The sequence below is a fragment of the Balaenoptera physalus genome, assembly GCF_965194825.1.
Source record: "Balaenoptera physalus genome assembly, chromosome: 4".
NCBI classification, from domain to species: domain Eukaryota; kingdom Metazoa; phylum Chordata; class Mammalia; order Artiodactyla; family Balaenopteridae; genus Balaenoptera; species Balaenoptera physalus.
In genome coordinates this window covers 71,373,557-71,391,356 of record NC_138891.1, presented here as the reverse complement: position 1 = coordinate 71,391,356, position 17,800 = coordinate 71,373,557, and the positions used below count along the sequence as shown (strand labels likewise).

Below are 17,800 nucleotides of genomic sequence, written 5' to 3'. Positions count from 1 at the left end.
GGTTGCTGTGGAGATAGATATAGCCTTCAATGACCTAATGCTTTAATGGAAGAAGCAAACATTTTATTCAACTAACCCAAATATAAGTTCTACACGGAAGGCAAAGTGATCTAAGGAAATACCTTTCCTTCCTTCCTTCCTCCCTCCTTCCCTCCCTCCCTCTCTTCCTCCCTCCCTTCCTTCCTTCCTTCCTTCCTTCCTTCCTTCCTTCCTTCCTTCCTTCCTTCCTTCCTTCCTTCCTTCTTGAGCACTTTCTGTGTATGAGTCCCTGTGCTTGGTATTAGGGATACAGAAAAAAGTCCTAGGGCCAAATATCTGGTAGAGGGTAGAGTTCAGTGGGCTAGTGTTACGACAGCAGTATATCCAAGGTACTGTGGGACCAGAGAGGAAGCTACAGCCAATACCTGGATGACCTCAGTGAAAAAGTGCCAACTGAAAATAATCTAGATGGACGAATAGGAGTTTACCAGCAAGCCCAGATAAGACAAAGAACATTCTAAATCAAGGAGACACAATGTACAAAGGTACTGAGATGTAAAGAGACAGAGCACATTCCATTCGGAGAACTGAATGTAGCTTGGCAAAGTTGGTGTGCAGGGTGTATGTGTGTGTGGTGGATTGGGACGGGAAGAACAGAGAGAAGAGGCTCAGAAGATAGTGTGGGGAAGGTTAGGAAGAGCTTTGCCTGTCATTCTAAAGTGATTGAAGGGTGGATGTAAGGCAACCATCCTGGTTTACCTGGACCTTCTGGCCTTTAGCACTGAAAGCCCACATCCCAAAAAATCCCTCAATCCTAGACAAATCGTGTTGGTTGATTACTCTAGTAAGGAACTGAAAGCAGGTGTTTGGGAAGGTAACTCTGTAGCAGCGTGGACAACAGTGCAGGTGCATGTGGAACTGAAACGGGGGCTCTTGCAGTGATTCTAGTAAGCCTAGAGGTTGAACTAATAGGAGAGAATTATCAGTGATGAAGCAGAGGAGACGAATTTGAGAAAAATCTAGGAGACACAATCCATAGACCTTGAGCTAATTAGATACTGAGGGAGGAGGGGGAGAATATTAAAGGGAATCCCTAGATTTCTGAGTCACATAACTGGCTGTGTGGTGGTAGTGGTGATTCAGAGAGAGAAGAGGGTGTGGGTAATGAGTTTGGTTTTAAATTTGTGATGAATTCGGACTGAGGAAGATTCATAGAGCAAGTTTTATCTGAATAACATTTAAAGATTGCTAGGATTTTTTTTTTACCTAGGTGAAGGAACAACAAGGTAGGGGCAGACATTTGCAAAATAGAAACAAACAAAAACCTGCCTGAATAAACACATATTTGTAGGTAAGAGGGTATTTCTAAGAATGATGTGTAGTTATAGGACATACTCATTTTAAGTACAACTTTGCCTGTTACGACTCTGATTAGACTGAGGTAAGTAAGAGAAAAGAAGGTGTTGTTTTACTATAAATATAGGATAAGGCAAGGCTACCCAGTTGGTATATCATGGATGGTGCTGGGGGTGCTACAGATGGATTACAGGGGTTCATATAGGAATGTTGAGATATTGATCTCCTCCAGTTTCAAGCAGCCTCATCTACTTATCTGATCTGCACTGTGTGTAAAAAAGATTTGGAAGCACTGTGCTAAGGAAATCCCTTTTTTGGTTTGGTTTATAGTCAAACTCAAATTGACATAAAATCACACACCTCTATTTTTATTAGAATGCAAAATAACAAAACAAAAATTAAGTTCTTTTTTTTCTTTCTTGCTCATAGACTTTTTATTTTTTCCCCCAGCGTTATCGGTACATAATTACATATAACATTGTATAAGTTTAAGGTGTACAATGTGATGATTTGGTAAACATATATATTTTGAAATGATTAAATTCTTTATAAACAAAAACTTTGGATTTTTTTTTAACCATTGCTTTGTGGGATAGATGTTATTATTTCTAAAATAAAACCCATTAAAGTAAAAGCAGCTGAAGATTAGGTCATTTATTTGTTGTCTTTGTGTAAAATCTGAAATCATTGGGAATGTAGCTATTAACATTTGAACTCTTGTAGAAGTACTGGCTGTTCCATAAGTCATTATCATGAAATAGGGAAAGATCTAGATTAAAAGAACCAGGAATATTATGATGTTAATCATATAGGAGTGTGTGACATTTCCCCTTTTCTTTTATTGTGAAATATTATATAATACCTATATTAAAGCACAAGAAACATTTTTGTACAACTTAATAGATAATTATAAGGTGAAAATTTATTAATTATCATCGAGGTTAAGAAATAGAGTAGTGCCACACCAGTTTGGAAAAACCAGTTGTAGTGGAACTTAGTGGGTCCATTGAAAAATTTGAATATAATTTGGGTTTTAGTTGAGATAAAAATTCACTGACATGGACAAATGGAGGCCAGTGAATGAAAAAGCAGATCAGAAAAGAGCATTAATAGTATGGTTTTATTTTGGTGAAAGAAACAACATATATGCAGCATGTTGTTAACTGCGGGAATCTCTGGGTTGTGGGAATGTAAAGTTTTTGTTGTATGTTCCTTTTCTAATCTTTAAAATGTGCATGTATTGCTTCTGTAATAATAAAAGCATAAAAGGAATACCTGAGATTATATCATAACTATCTGCCCCAGCATTGTGTCCTGAATTATCCTCTAGTTGGGTGTGACATCCCAGAATATTTCAAAAGATAGAAATTCTGGTCTCCCTTTTGCCCCACTACTCTCCCAAACAATTTTCCATTTTTATTGGGTCATTCATTTCCTTATCACCTATCCGAACTTCATCATCTACCACTTAGATCCATTTGCTTGAAATTCTCCAGCAGATTATGAGGCCTCTTTTCTGTCAGTTAAAACCAGAATCATGCATCATGGCTTGGTGGTGTCATCTTACAGAATTGCAAGAAACCTTCCCCAAGGCGGTGCTTAGGTCTGAATACCAGTTATGGAAATGAATCATGTAGTCTTTCCACATTGGGGAATTCCGATGCTCAGTTGGTGAATATTGCACAGTGGCCAGGAAGTCACACAATTTCACAATGGGAGTGGCATGCCAGCTCCCATCCTCAGGGCCAGGCAAGGGGCTTCCTGCATGTGGCATGCTCCCTCTTCTGGAGAGCTGTCTGATGGTCTCAAGCAGGTTGTCTGCACAATATGTTGGCAGCAATTTGCACAAATGGTGCAATAGAAACCACCCTCTATTTTTCGTTAAAGGAACGTTAAAGCTTGAGTGAAGGCCACATGGGCAGCTTTGAAGTGGAGGCAGGCATCTCCATGGAAGGGGTTTATGATGTTTGATGTGCACCTATGAGGGGACTGCAAGCTGGTCACATAGGTGATATTCGTGAGGTTCCTATTGTTATAAGAACTACAGGCATCAAAATTTAGAGGGACTCAAGAGATCATATAATTCCGCCCCCTCTGTTACAGAGGGTGAAACTGAGGCCCAGAGAGGGGAGAGGGATTATTTAATAAAACCAGAGTTCAGACTAGAGCCCAAGCTTGCCCATCTCCAACCCAGTGCTTTTTCCCCTCTACATCAGTGTTTGCAAACCTGTCTGTCGGCTACGACTCTCAAGACTTATCGTTATGGGTCCAAGGACTTGTACGCCCAGCAAGCACTGACAGCCTCCAAGCATTGACAGCTCTCCAGAAGTAGAACTCAATCATTTAAGAGTGTGCAGCACTTTAAAAACTGTCAAATAAATGTGCAAAAAATATATACAACCAATTTAATAATAAATCGAAACTCTCATATGGTCATTGCCTGGATCCGAAGGTAGAACACTGCAAGCATTCAAGATGTTTTCCTGGGTCCCTCCTTAATCATAACCCATCTCTGTCTCTCTCCCCCAATGTAGAAGTAACCTCTTACTTGTCTTCTGTAATTCTTATTTTCTTGCCTTAAAAAATATTTTTTCTAACCATTCCATAACAATATTTTTGAAGCTTATACGATTGAAATCACATCGATTATATTCTTTTGTGTTTTGCTTCTTCTGTGAGATGTATCCATATTATTGCATAAAATTAGAGTTTATTCATTTTCATTGTGTCAGAATAGATCATGGTAAGACTATACTAAAAGAAATGTCAGTTTCATTGTTGATGGACTTTTGGATTGTTTCAAGCTTTGAGTTTTTCTTGTTCATGTCTCCTGGTACACATGTGCATACATTTCTGTAGAGAAGACACTTACCAGTGGAATTGCTGGATCACACAGCATGCATATCTTTAGCCTTGCTATAGAATGCCAAACTACTTTCCAAAGCAGTTTTAACAATTTATCTCTCACCAGCAATGTTAAGAAAGGGCTCCTCATTCTAAAAAGGTGGTAACCGTTGTTCTAGGAATGCTTTCCACCCACTTCTACTATACGGGAAAGATTTCAGGCCATCTCAGCAAGAGAGCTTGGTAATAAATACAATGATTTTCAAAATGATTTTTATATACAGAAGCCCTTGTTTAGGCATAAATTTGTAATGGAAGATCAATATATTTATATTGATTTTATATTGTTTGGACAGATAGAAATGCAGTTGTTCTGGTTGAGAGGGAAGTGTTTGAGCTCAGAGTACCACCTTCTGGGCTTCAGCCCAGTGTCTGGTACGTGGTGTAGTTATTAGTAAGGTTGTCTGAAAATGAAACAGACTTCACCAGGAAGTAGAGTTTGCTTCACTGGAGGTGTGGGTGTTTCATATTGTGAAAGAAATGTAGGATGGATCTCTGACCCTTCCCTCTTTCAGAGTTCAGATAGCATACTTCCCCCTCTTTCATTTTCTAAAATCCTAAGATAAGTGACAAATAATCATACCTGGGGATAAAGACCAATAAGAATCCTTGAGGATACAATCAACTGTCAAGATAAATTCTCCATTGATCAAAGAGTGGAAGTCTGACTTTGGAAGGAGATCACTGCTTTTTCCTATGCTTTCTCTCTTTCTGTGTGCCCTTGTTTGAGAATTCTCCTAAGATCTCAGATTTCTCCTCTTGAAAAATGATGTTTGACTGGATGTTTGCTAAGATTCATCACATGCTAACAGTGTGGAATTGTCATTCTTGGCCTCTCTGTTTAGGAGTCTAGTAATATTCAACAATGTAATTGGAGCCATTTGTTCAATCAAAAAATATGAGTGGGCCTCCTGTGTTCCAGGAAGTGTTCTGCTACGTGCAGGGATCCAGGGATGAACAGGACAGACCGAAGCTCTGCTCTTGTGAAACTTACATTCTACGAACCAATCATAAAAAGATAAACAAATAAGAAAAATATCAGATAAAGATAAGGGCTTGTAGAGATTTAAAAAGGATGATGGGAAGAGAGTGATTGGGCATCTTCTTTAGGCTGTGTGGTCAGGGAAGCTGAGATCTGAGTGAGAAGGGGGTGGAAGCAGCCGTGTCAGGGCGTCCATGAGGGTTTATCAATTAACTTTAAGTCTAACTGCCTTCATAATAAGAACAACTTCTATTTGAATCATGCTTTCCCCACTGTTGTCCCATTTTATTGTCAATAACAGTTTTGTGAGGTAGGCATTAGTGCAATTATTATTTTCTAGGTGGGGTAGGGACTTCCGGACGCTAAAATTAGTAAGTGGCAGAAGCAGGTCTTGAACTCAGTGTTTGGTCTTTACATGTGGCGTTTCCCCCTGCTCTGCCTTGTCTTGGGTCTTTCTCCTGTGCACTGAGGAGGCTGCCCAGACCAGATGGTGTCCCGGATACCGATCTATCCGAGTTCTACCTGTCTTACACTACTCAGACATCACCAGCAAGAGAAGTTTTCATTTCAGCATCACATGGGAATCTGGAAAATGCATCTTGCCCAAGATTACCAGACCAGAAGATTAAGATGTTGACTGCAGAAACCACCTTCTGTTAGCTGGGTGGAGTCCTTCTCTCCTATTTCCTCTCTCTCTGCAGTTTGAAGCTTGTGAAAACCTGTTTAAGGGGAACCTAAGAACCTGTCTGGGCAGTGCATCCATTAGCTCAAATGTGAACCATCAGCAAGAGTTCAAGCACTGCCCCTGGTGACACCTGCCAAATGAGACTATCAGAGAGCAGGGGAGGGAGTGTCTTCATGAGAGACAGCCCTATTGGTAGAAAGAGTTTTCCTTGTGACCTACTAGCTGGGTGACTCTGAGGGCCTTCCTTAACCTCCTTGAAACTTACCTTTCTCAGTCTCACCCCCAGCTGATATTACCTTCCTTGTAGGGTTATGAGGATTAAAACAGAATATGGAAAAACGATATTTAGGGTGATTGGGACATAATAACAAGTTATTATTCACGCGAACTGTGTGTTTCATGAGCTTCAGCCAAGTTTGGGTTCACAGTTATCCACAGGGCAGGGTAGCACCACCCTGCCTGCCACTGATGGGTGGGACAGGTTGCTTTTCTGCCAGCCCACTGGTATGACAAGGGGGAGTTTCCACAGCCCAGGCTGGCAGCCTCCTGGGCTGAGAAAGGTAACCCTGATTAGGTCAAAGGACACTGAAGCCCCAAGCACATCTTCCTGCTTCCATAACCAGACTGCTGCCCAGCTGGAATGGCCACAGGCAGAGGCCTCTCTGTCCCTGACTTTGCCCGAGGACCCCAGCTTTATGAAAGTTGCAAGAGGTTCGCTTGCTGGTTGTGGAGGGGGAGAGATGTAGGTGTAGTTTTTAAGGGTTTGACAAACTCTCTTTTGATCAATGGCTAGCTGGAGTAGAGGACATGTCTTAGAATCCCAAAGTCTCACCCAAAGTTGTATTCTCTGGCCATATAGGACGGGGTTAATTGAAACACCACAATACACGGACCTGTGCTACCTGAAACTCACATTTTGTTCTTTGGTACACTCCATGTTTCCAGACGCTGTCCCTTTGCTCAAGGCTTGTTCTTCCTACCCTCCTTTCCCAACTACTGAAGTTCTAACAATTCTCCCCAAGTTCACCTCAAGCCACAATCCTCCTGGCAAGCTTTTTCTAAGTATCATCTCAGTTGGGTATCATCATCATTTTAAACTAATAGCATTTTTCTCTCTGGGCTTTTCACATGACACTTCATATTTTCTGCCCTGAATTGTATTTTTTAATCCATCACCTCTCCTGTCAGCTCCTTGAGGGTGGGAAATTTATCTCTAACAGACCTACCTTACCCATGGCCTTAGACACAGTAGACAATATAAATTGAACAGAAGCAAAAATGCCTTGAAGACTTTACGCTGGGGATGCAGCACCTAAACATTTTCATGTGGAGTTCCTTGGTTCTGGGGCCTGACAGAGTCATTCCACTCTTTCCCATTGCAGTCTTGGGAGGTAACGCTGAACAAGCAAACTGGGAGTCAATGGCCAGAGAGGGGGCACTCCAAAGCTAGGAATAAGAGAGAAGTGAAATCCCAGACCTGAGAATGAAATTGAGCTTAGTGACATTCTAACTTTCTGCCACAGGACAGTGAATGGCAGCCAGGTCGCTAGACTCCCAAGGATCCCCTCCCTCAAGGCTCACACTTGCACCATTCAATGCATGTCAACACTGTTAATGGAAAATGGGACTCAGTGTTTAAGTAGTTATTGTTGCAGAGTATTTCCTTATATATTTTAAAAATCATTTTCCTGTAAAGTAATTTCCAAGACCAGGAAATTAGCACAGCTCACCCAAAGGTAATTGTGAACTCACCTTTTGGTCCAGAGCAGGAGCCTGGGTGGCAGATGTCCAAATCGGTTTGTCCCTTCCAGCCCAGGCACCTGGTTTGTCTCTGTTGAAGGTGAGGAGCGTGGGAAACTCAGCCTTACCTTTGGCATCTTTTCAACTCCCGGAGACAGATGATAAGGAGGAAGAAAAAGAAAAATTAAAGCACTTGCTCAAGAAACTTAGCCTTAGAGATTAAGTGTGATGTAAATGATGAGACTAGTTAACATTTCCTAATGGCCCAAGGCACAGAACAGTGTCTGGGGATTGCTTATGCCTCCTTTTTTCTTTGACCCCCAGTACATTGATTTAATTTTTAGAATGCCCAAAAATAGGATATAGTTAAACTTCTTGGGATAGGACAAGGAAAGTGGGGTTTATTAATTTTCATTTCCTCTTTCTCTTAATCCTTCCTTCCTTCTTCCTTCCTTCTCTCTTTCCCTCAGTACAATCACTCATTTATTTATTCACTCATTCAGTGCCCACTACGTGCAGATCATGTACTAGGTGTCGGGTAAAAAGTATTGGAGGAAACAAACTTGAATGGATCCTAAATTGACAGAACTTAAAGCCTTGTGGGGACAGAAAGGAAGAACAGTTAGAAAAGCAAGCAAAAAAATACTAATTGCCAGTTGGGAAAATGCCAGAAAAGTATTATAAAGGGTGTATGAGATCAGGGGCTTATAATTATATAGGAGATTGGCTAAGGCTTCTCTGAGAAGGAAACATTTGAAGGAGACTTAAAAGGATGAGAAGTCGCCAGGCAATGGAAGATCCCGAGGCAGGATAGGGCTCCATGAGTTTAAGGAAACGTCCTTGTGGCTGAGGCAGAGTGAGATAGCGGGGTGGTTCTTTTCGGGGAGGGAAGCGGGTGTAGTCCATAGGGGCAGCTGGATTTCTCTCTTAGCTCCTGTTTCCTCGTCTGCAAAATGACTTCCTATGACCACTACTGATCTTAGGGCCATTTGGCATTAAGTGCTTATCCTTGTTTACCGTAGATTTCAAAATCAAAATTTTCTAATTCTCCTCTGGGTGCTGAGGATGGCGTTCTAGGCACTAGGGCCTAGAGACCTGCTTAGGTGGGGCAAATGCCTACAGCAGGCTTCTCAAGCTCTACAGTTTTGGGCCACATAATGTTTTTTTTGTGTAGGGCTTTGGGGGCAGCTGTCCTCTGCATTGTAAGATGTTTAACAGCATTCCTGGCCTCTACCCATCAGATGTCTGTAGCACCTCTAACCCAGGTGAGAGTGACTTCCAGCCATTGCCAAATGTCCCCGGGGGGCACAAGATAACTCCTGGTGGAGAACCACTGGCCTACAGAGAGAAGTTGTATCTCCAATGAACAGGCCCAGGATGAGATGAGAAATAGAAGCTGACATAGAGCCTCAGTGTTGGGGAAAAGAGAGAGCATGGCAGAGACCATGGGAAATGGGGAACACCTGCTCGTTTGAAGGGGGGCATCTCTCACTTGCTCTGGCTGATTCTTCCTTTTTTCCTTAAGACTTCAGGTTCTCCTAATTAGTTGTCCATAATCTTTGGTTCATGACACACTCGTTCTTTGCCCATGTTCTATTGCATTAATTTAGTTAGTCATTTAATTAACTCCTTATAATAATGTGATGACCCTATCACTCAAACAAAATCTAGAATTTTGACAATAACCTACATTTGACAATGTGTCCCCTCTTTCCCTGCCTCGCCCCAATAGAAGTAACCATTGTCCCGTACCATGTGGTCATCATTCCCTTGCCTTCCTTTCTATATAGTTTTCTTTTATCTAAGCATATCCTTAAAATATTCTTAAAATTTTAGTCGTTTTTAACTTTATAAAAAGATTATCATGCTGACATAAGTAAGCCTTTGCACTGACTGTTTTCACTTACTATTTTATTACTAAGAGTCATTCCTACTCTTGGGTGTTGCTGGGAGCTGATTTGCTTGAAGTGCTGTATCAGATCTTGTAGTGTGAGCACATCACAATGCATCATCCTCTGTCTCACTGGGTGGTGTTGGGTTAGTTCCTGGACTACTTTGTATATGTCTCTTGGTGCTCCCCAGAGGATTCTTTTTTAAAAATTTTATTTATTTATTTTTATTGAAGTATAGTTGATTTACAGTGTTGTGTTATTTTCAGGTGTCCAGCAAAGAGACTCAGTTATGCATATATATATCTATTCTTTTTCAGATTCTTTTCCCATATATGTTATTACAAAATATTGAGTATAGTTCTCTGTGCTATAGAGTAGGTCCCTGTTGTTTATTTTATATATAGTAGTGTGTATATGTTCCTCCCAGATTCCTAATTTATCCTCCCCCCACCTTTCCCCTTTGGTAACCATAAGGTTGTTTTCTGTGTCTGTGAATCTGTTTCTGTTTTGTAAATAAGTTCATTTGTATCATTTTTTTAGTCCCCAGTTGATTCTTACAGTGCAAGAATGTGAGTACAGTAAGGTCACAATTTCTGATTAATTTTAAAGAAAAGGTAGAACTTTTATGTGAAATAACTGGGGGACCAATTTAAAGTTTTAAGAAATACTTACCAGGCCAACGAGAAACCTGTCTGCAGGCTATTCTTTTTGAGTCTCCAGTTTAAGATTAGGTCATTCAGGTTGAGAATTTCTCAGCTGGATTGAGAAGTTAACTTAACTTAGAGGACACTTAGGAAATCATTCTTTAGCACAAAAGAGTGGGAAACAGGAAATGACCCAGGCAGAAATTTGAATAGAGTGTGTGGTGAAGATCGGCAGTGACGTAAACTACCTTCCAGTAGCACAACTTGTTGTACTGCATGGAAATTGTAGCAAAACATTCTCTTCACTCCCAACATTTGGAAATAAGGGAAAAGAGCTTATCTTTAAGGAAGTAAACTTTTAAAAAATGAATCATTTGAACTTTCCAATGTTTAATGAAGCCAGTAGAGAAATGCAAATTGTCTTAAAGAGAATAAATGGCTCTCAGGCCAACAGGATCTGACTGTAATTGATTGAATATATTTAAAGAAGGCATGTCAGTCAAGGTGAGAGAATTCATCAGAGAAGATTCCAGAGCCCAATTTAGGCACTGTGCTTGCTTACAGCTCCATCGGCAGGACAGCCACAACTGTGGAGATGGTGCCGCTGGGAAGAGAACAAACTCTTAATACCTGAGTGTGTATTTATCTGGTCCATGTGACAGGTACATACACCTCCCTCTCTCATGACACCCCGGTTTCTGAGACCTGGTTGATGTGAGTATTCTCTGGGAGAGGTGTTCTCCTGGCAGCCTCTGGAACTAGAAGGCCGGGAGCCATTCTCAGGACTTGGTGGCTCCCAGGTGATAATATCACCCGATGGAGCTTTTTGGAGTCAGTCACTGCTCTGCTTTTGTTGTCACCCTCTCACTCTCCCCTGCATTTCCATGAGTTCCTGTCTTCACACTTCTCCATTCACTAAGTGCTTACCTAGTGCCAGACCCCAGGTTCACATAAAGAGTGTAAACTCTGAAAGATCAGCCTTGATTTAGCCTTATGAACCCTCTAGGGCAGGGTCTTTTCTAGATTCTGGGAACCCCCTGAATCTCTGTGGAGAACTTTATGTGTGTGTGTTTCTGGGGAGAGGGTCTGTAGACTCTTAAGAGGTTCTGTTGGCTGAGGTAGTTTAGATCATTGCTCCGGGGAGCATAGTTTGACTTCTTGAGTATAGGGGAGAAAGGAGAAGCCCTGTACACCTGGAAGACAGAATTTAAGCCCTTAGGGGTGCAAAGGATGTAGACGCCCTGGGACAAAGGGAGGAGGAGAATCTGTGGGTTGGAGGGGGATGATGAAAGTGATAGCACGCTATTCCGTAATGCATGTAGACTGCCATGAGGGTAATAGTCTTTGGACATTTTCCCAACGTTTTTTTTTTTTGACTGATTGACTCCTTTTTGTGGGAGGAAGGGTGGGTGGAGTGCAGGGTAGCAGGGGCAGTTCTCCCAAGCATTTTTGGAGACATGGAAGGTACTTTGTAATGCACGAAGGAAATTGCTATGGGGTGACAAGAAACAGCACTGGACTAAGTTTTGCAATTTTAAACCCAGTATCTATGAATAGTCCCTGCAATGTAATTCACCTCAAGTCAGTACAGTTCAACTCATTTCAACAAGCAATAATTGAACACTCCTTGTCCACATTATTCCAGCTTTTCTACTGAAAATTTGGCAATGGGTTATGGGTCGTGAGCTACTAACTGGTGTTGTGTCCACAGGCTGAGAGCAAGCAATCTTTTAGGGTACCACTCTGGTATCACTAGGGGGTGTTCATGTGTCTTTCCTGGGATACTTCTGGTCTACCTGTGTTGTTATTAATAGCACCCAATTCAGATGACAATTTACATAGTCACCTCTCTCTATAACACTTGTATTGCTCTAAACGTGTTTAATCTGTTTATGTGCCTCTGGAGCTTCCCATTAAACTAATGAGCTTCTTGAGGCTGGAAGCATTGTCTCATTTATCTCTGTGTCTAGCACATGCCTGCTATTCTCTGGACACTTAAAAAAAATATTTCTTCAGTTGAACTGAAATTAAAAACAGAATGAAGAAGGGCCTTAGAGTAGAAATGGTCAGCTCACATTGTCTTCCGTGTGTTGCTGAGGCCCGGACTGGAGGCCCAGCTCTGAGTCACTTATGAGCATCGTACATTGGGAAATTTATTTAATCTTTTTCAACAAAAGGAAAGTGTGTATAAAGTGCTTGGTGAAAGACGTTGCAGTGCTCCACCAATGTTAGCTGCCGTCATTGTTTCCAAATTATTAGTTGTTAATAATAACTATTACTATAATCACTTTAAATTTATTTATTTATTTTTAGCTGTGTTGGGTCCTCGTTGCTGTGCATGGGTTTTCTCTAGTTGCGGTGAGCCAGGGTTACTCTTCGTTGCGGTGCACGGGCTTGTCACTGCGGTGGCTCCTCTTGTTGCGGAGCACAGGCTCTAGGCGCAGGGGCTTTAGTAGTTGTGGCACGTGGGCTCAGTAGTTGTGGCTCACGGGCTCTACAGTGCAGGCTCAGTAGTTGTGGTGCACGGGCTTAGTTGATCCGTGGCATGTGGGATCTTCCTAGACCAGGGCTCAAACCCGTGTCCCCTGCATTGGCAGGAGGATTCTTAAACACTGCGCCACCAGGGAAGTCCTATAATCATTTTAAGTTCCAGTTTTCTTAGTTGGAAATGGAAGGTCATCATTCCTGCTTTACTTTGATAATGAACATGAAGACACTTTGGAAACTACATAAAGCTCTCATTGCATAGCCTGGAAAAGAATGCACGTTGACAGGGAGGTTTGTGCTTACAGAACTGGCATAACTTCGGCATATTATATGAGGAGCTAGATTGAATGGCAAGATAAGCAAGCTTTTAAATATAATATTTTTAAAAGACGAAAAACTGGCCAGATGGGGAGGGTGGGTAGAAGTTGATCTGTTTCAAAGTGTAGGAATATAATAAAAGCATGTGGGAAAAGACAGTGGGATGGACTCAGGACAGGTGTCTGGAATTTGGAATTGGGACCCTGCTTGGTATGAAACCAGCAAAGCATTGCTTCTGTCATGGTGAGGGGACAGAGCATCCCAGGCTTGGCATCTGGGGAGCAACAGCTTGAGTGTGGGACAGAAGAACATTTATGTCAGGATAGACATTCTGCTTTGCAAAATGAGTCAAGAGCTTGCATTTCTGAGGTGAGGTGAGCATTTTATCAAAGGCATGCCTGATGTGGACACTACCTAAGGAAGCCATTCGGCACCTGCGTGCACTGCTAATAAGAGAAAGGAACCTAGTAAGTACACATGAAAGCAGCTTTCCGTCAAGGATCACAGAAACTTTTCTGATAATATATCTTTACCAAGTGAGACAGAGAAGTCGGTGGATTTAAAGATGCATGCTCCAGATCCCTTGTTATCCTAACAGGCAATTCTAACAAAAACAGAACTATTGACACTAAGAATTCTTAGCTCTAAATGCCAGTAGACCCAGGGATCAAATTTCAGGTCTATGTTAGGGGAAATAGTAAAATAGTAGCAGCAGCAGTAAATGTTTACATAGCACTTATACATAGTAACACACAGCAACCCTGGGAAGGGGGTACTATCAGCACCCCCATTTTATAGATGACAAACTGAGGAATACGGATGTTAACTAACTTGTTCAAGGTCACAGCTAGGAAGGGGCACACTAGGCTTTGAACTCAAAGTGTTTTGGTCCAGAGAATGTGCTTTTAACTCGGACACTCTCCTTCCTCTCAACTGTAGCCATTATAACCAGTATAAAGTACACCTATGACTTTGTGGGATATAGCTGTGGGACCTAGGCCATAAGCTTCAGGTGTGGTTTTCCATTCTGTCCCAGGCTTTCCTTGGAAGGAAGAAGTTTGTCCAGATAATACATATTAGAGGTCGGTCTCTTATCTTTTTGTTATTTGTACCCTCATGTCACATAGCAGCTGCTCAATAGTTGAAATAAACTAAATTGTCTCTGCGGTTTTCTCCCCTTGATGTAAAATTCTTTTCGTTATTAAACAAGAGAGGAGGGTAGGAAGGCATAGCTCCCTCTACCATAAACCCTTAAAGGCAAGCTGGGATTTAGTTGTTCATCCTCTTTTGGTCAAACACTTTCACCAAATCCTGACTCCAAACTCAAGGCCTTTTCCAACCCCTCTTGCCCATGATGGTTCCCTGGTTCCAGCCAAGGGAATGAATCATTCATTGCTGCCATCACCCAGTCCTTCTGTCACATGGCTCATGGTCACGTCTGTGAAGGCTGTGGATTGAGTTCAAGACTTGAAGGCTGACAGATCTGGGTCTGAATCAAGGCAGCAGAACTTGCCAGCTGTGTGGCCTTGTACAAGTCATTACATTCAGCCTTTCTGAGCTAAACCTCATCATTTATGGAGCGAGGGTCATATTATCCTATTCAGGAGATGCTTGAGAGACTGAAACCAGATAACATATCACGTAGTATAGTGTTTGGCATGGGGTAACCACGTGCTGAAATGGTAGAAACTGAATTTCCCAGTTAGATTACAACTTCTTGGAGGCCTGAGATCATGTCTTATGAAGGATCTTTGTCAGGGATCCTTCTTCACTTCCTTAACCCCTCACTCTGTCCTCCCCTTACCTTCCTCAGCTTCTTCACTCTCTGCCCCTCCCACCAGTTTCATCACCAAAATTCCAATTTGTTCATTTGTTGTTTGCTGTGCTTAATCAATGTTTGGGGTCATTTTGGTTCTGTCCCAGGAGATATTTGGCTACCGGACTCAGAGCTGCCGGAAAACCCTCTGCCTTGCTGGATCTATCTTCTCCTTTGGGATCCTCCCCTTGGTGTTTTACTGGAGACCCGCTTGGCACGTGTGGGCAAACTGCATCCCGTGTTCCTTGCAAGAAGCAGACGTCGTGTTGCTGAGGACAACAGTAAGTGTGTACCTGGTTCTGTACCTGGTGGCCCTTTTTCCTGGACATCTTGTTATGGGATGGCTGTGGGGAGATGAGCACAAGGCAGGTGGCTGCTGGATATCCAGTCTCAGGCTCTATCACAGCCTTACATTTACTTACCAAGAATTCAATAATTTGTGTATGATTGGATTTCATTAAGAAGACCTAATTCATAGGGTATTCCTTTTAAAAGTGTGATTTTAGTGAATGTCGGAATAGGGAATAACCATGTGAACAGCTCAAAATAATAGTGTGAAGTCGTTAAGTCAGGCTATAGGTTATAACGTTCATACTCTTCCTTCTCCCCACCCCCATCCTGACACATCGATGCCTATCCCAGCCCCCCTCCACTGGGGTATCCCTGGGGTAAGGGAAGGTGGGGAGGAGGTGGGAAGTGCCCCTCTGAGGAGGATCTTGTCTTCCCCTGCTCCTTTGAGAGAGCCATGGTTATCGATAGGAGTCTGTTGCATCCTGTAGTTACGCTAGGGTTTAAAAGTGTGGCCATCTTGTCCCTGAGTAGATTGCCGCTTTCTGCTAATACAAGGTCCTGGTGTTAGGGGAGTTCCCCTGTATTGGCTCTGATAACACTTCCTTCTAGCACTCATTACACTTAGGCAAAGTGCATTGTTCCTGCTGGACTGTTAGCTCCACAATAGAAGGGACTATCTCTAACTTGTTAACTGCATCCCTAGTTCCGGCACATGGTAGGGATTCCATACATATGTGGTGGCTGACGGGCTAAAGTGGACATTCCTCTTGATAGAAGTCAAAGTGCAGTCTCACAGAGGCTCCTTTTCGGGCTGACTTTTACTGAGTGTGTCTAACAATGCGTCAGCCCAAATGACCCAGAACGACAACCAAATTCTTGATAAATCAAACTCTGCTGGGCTGTTAGCTTCTTTTTTTTTTTTATGTAGCAACCTCTCTAGATAAACATTCTATTCATTTCAGTGAGAGAAGAGGATAGCAACAAGTCTTATAACTGACCCCAAATTTTTTTCCCCACGTTTCAATCTGAGTTGGAGCTAGACCTCAGTGAAACTGACAATTGGATGAAGTTTGTCTTTGTTGACCTGCCCCCACTGGGGCCAGCCCCATCCCTCATTTCTGGCTCCTGGTCACTTCAAGAGCCACCCGTTCTATGTCCCAGCTTAGCTGACATGTGGACCATATTACAGGTGAGAGCTGAGGCAGCTCCACCCAAGTTCAACTATAATTTAACTCAAGATTCTTGGAGAATAGACTTCAAGACATTAAGAAGGCAAGATGATAGTGGAGTCAGAGCATCTCATTTTGATGATGTTGGGTTGGGAGCCCTGCTCCACTGCTGCCTCAAACCATACTTCACGAAGACTCACAGAATACGCATGAGAGAAGAGTGCCTGGCGCTCACCAAGGAAGATCTCGTCATTTGATTGGGGAGGAAATGGGGTCTGGAGAGGGTGCATATTTTAGCCACACTCCTTGATAAGTTAGGGGCCTCACCAGGAAGAAGTACCATATATCCCAGTTCCTAGTTCAGGGTTGTCCCCTCACGACTGCACGTAGATCAGTGGTTCCCAAACATCAACCAGCATTAGAATCATCTGGAGGGCTTATGAACAGATTGCTGGGCCCCCCTCCCAGGGTTTCTAATTCTTTAGATTTGGATTGGGGCTCCAGAGTTTGCATTTTTAACAAGTTCTCAGATGATGCTAATGCTTCTGGTAAGGGACCATACTTTGAGCAAAACTGCTGCAGATCGTCATCACTCCCACTGATGAGCTTACTTGGTCCTTGGGAGAGGAATAGAGGCCTGGGCATTTGCTTTATGGCTCAGCCAATATATATTTACATGGTTTCAAGGGGAATGATCCAGATTTAGCAAAGTGTTATACATGGTCCTGCTGTATACAGACCTAGTGTCTTGCTGGAGCAGGGGTAGAGAGAGGTTTGTTTTCTGGGGCTCAGGATAGGGATGTAAGGACTTATGGAAGACCACATCTTTGGGATACTTTCATAGTTCGACCCCTTCCATGTGAACTTAAGGACCTATGAGATTCTTATTTTTTGGCATGAAAGGAGGATTTGGAAAAGTACTTCACTCTACCCTGCAGGTGCTTTCATTTCGCCCAACTAGTTCTCAGGGAGCAATGCTTTTGTTGCAGCAGAAACAACCTCAGAAACAGAAAAGCTTTCAGCCTTTCAGAATGTATCACCAGATTCTTCAGATCTGAGAGCATCTGGTTGGCTGAGCTATAAGCTCCGAGGTTGCTGGCAGAGTCAAGGCACAGAGGAGCAAGAGGAAATGAACACGGAAATGGCAAGGAAGGGAGCAAAATGAAAGAAAAGGAGAGGGAAATAGGTAAAAGAGAAATAAAGAGGGGGAAAAGAGAAAGATCTAGTAAGATACAAGCTACTGTGTATGACATAAACTACTATGATATACAACAAGAATGTATTGTACAGCACAGGGAATTATAGCCATTATCTTGTGATAACTTTTAATGGAGTATAACCTGTAAAAATACTGAATCACTATGCTGTACACCTGAAGTTAATATAAAATTGTAAATGGACTATACTTCAATAATAAAACCTAAAATTTACAAAGGAAGAAAAAAAGATCTGGTAAGAGTGAAAGAAATAAAAAAATGTCAACCAACACGGAGCTGGTCCATTTTGGGATTTGGAGTCAAAGTTTTGACTTCTAGTC

General features: G+C 42.2%; 1 protein-coding gene across 10 annotated transcripts in view; it reads left to right on the top strand.

Annotated features, from left to right (window-relative positions):
* The window catches only part of ATP13A4 (ATPase 13A4), a 139,034-nt gene that overhangs the window by 20,496 nt on the left and 100,738 nt on the right, over positions 1-17,800 (top strand). For all 10 annotated transcript variants that reach the window (XM_082461432.1, XM_082461434.1, XM_082461430.1 and 7 more), the window contains exon 2: positions 14,911-15,084. In XM_082461432.1, the coding sequence (XP_082317558.1) occupies positions 14,911-15,084 (174 nt within the window). The remainder of the gene's footprint in view (positions 1-14,910; positions 15,085-17,800) is intronic.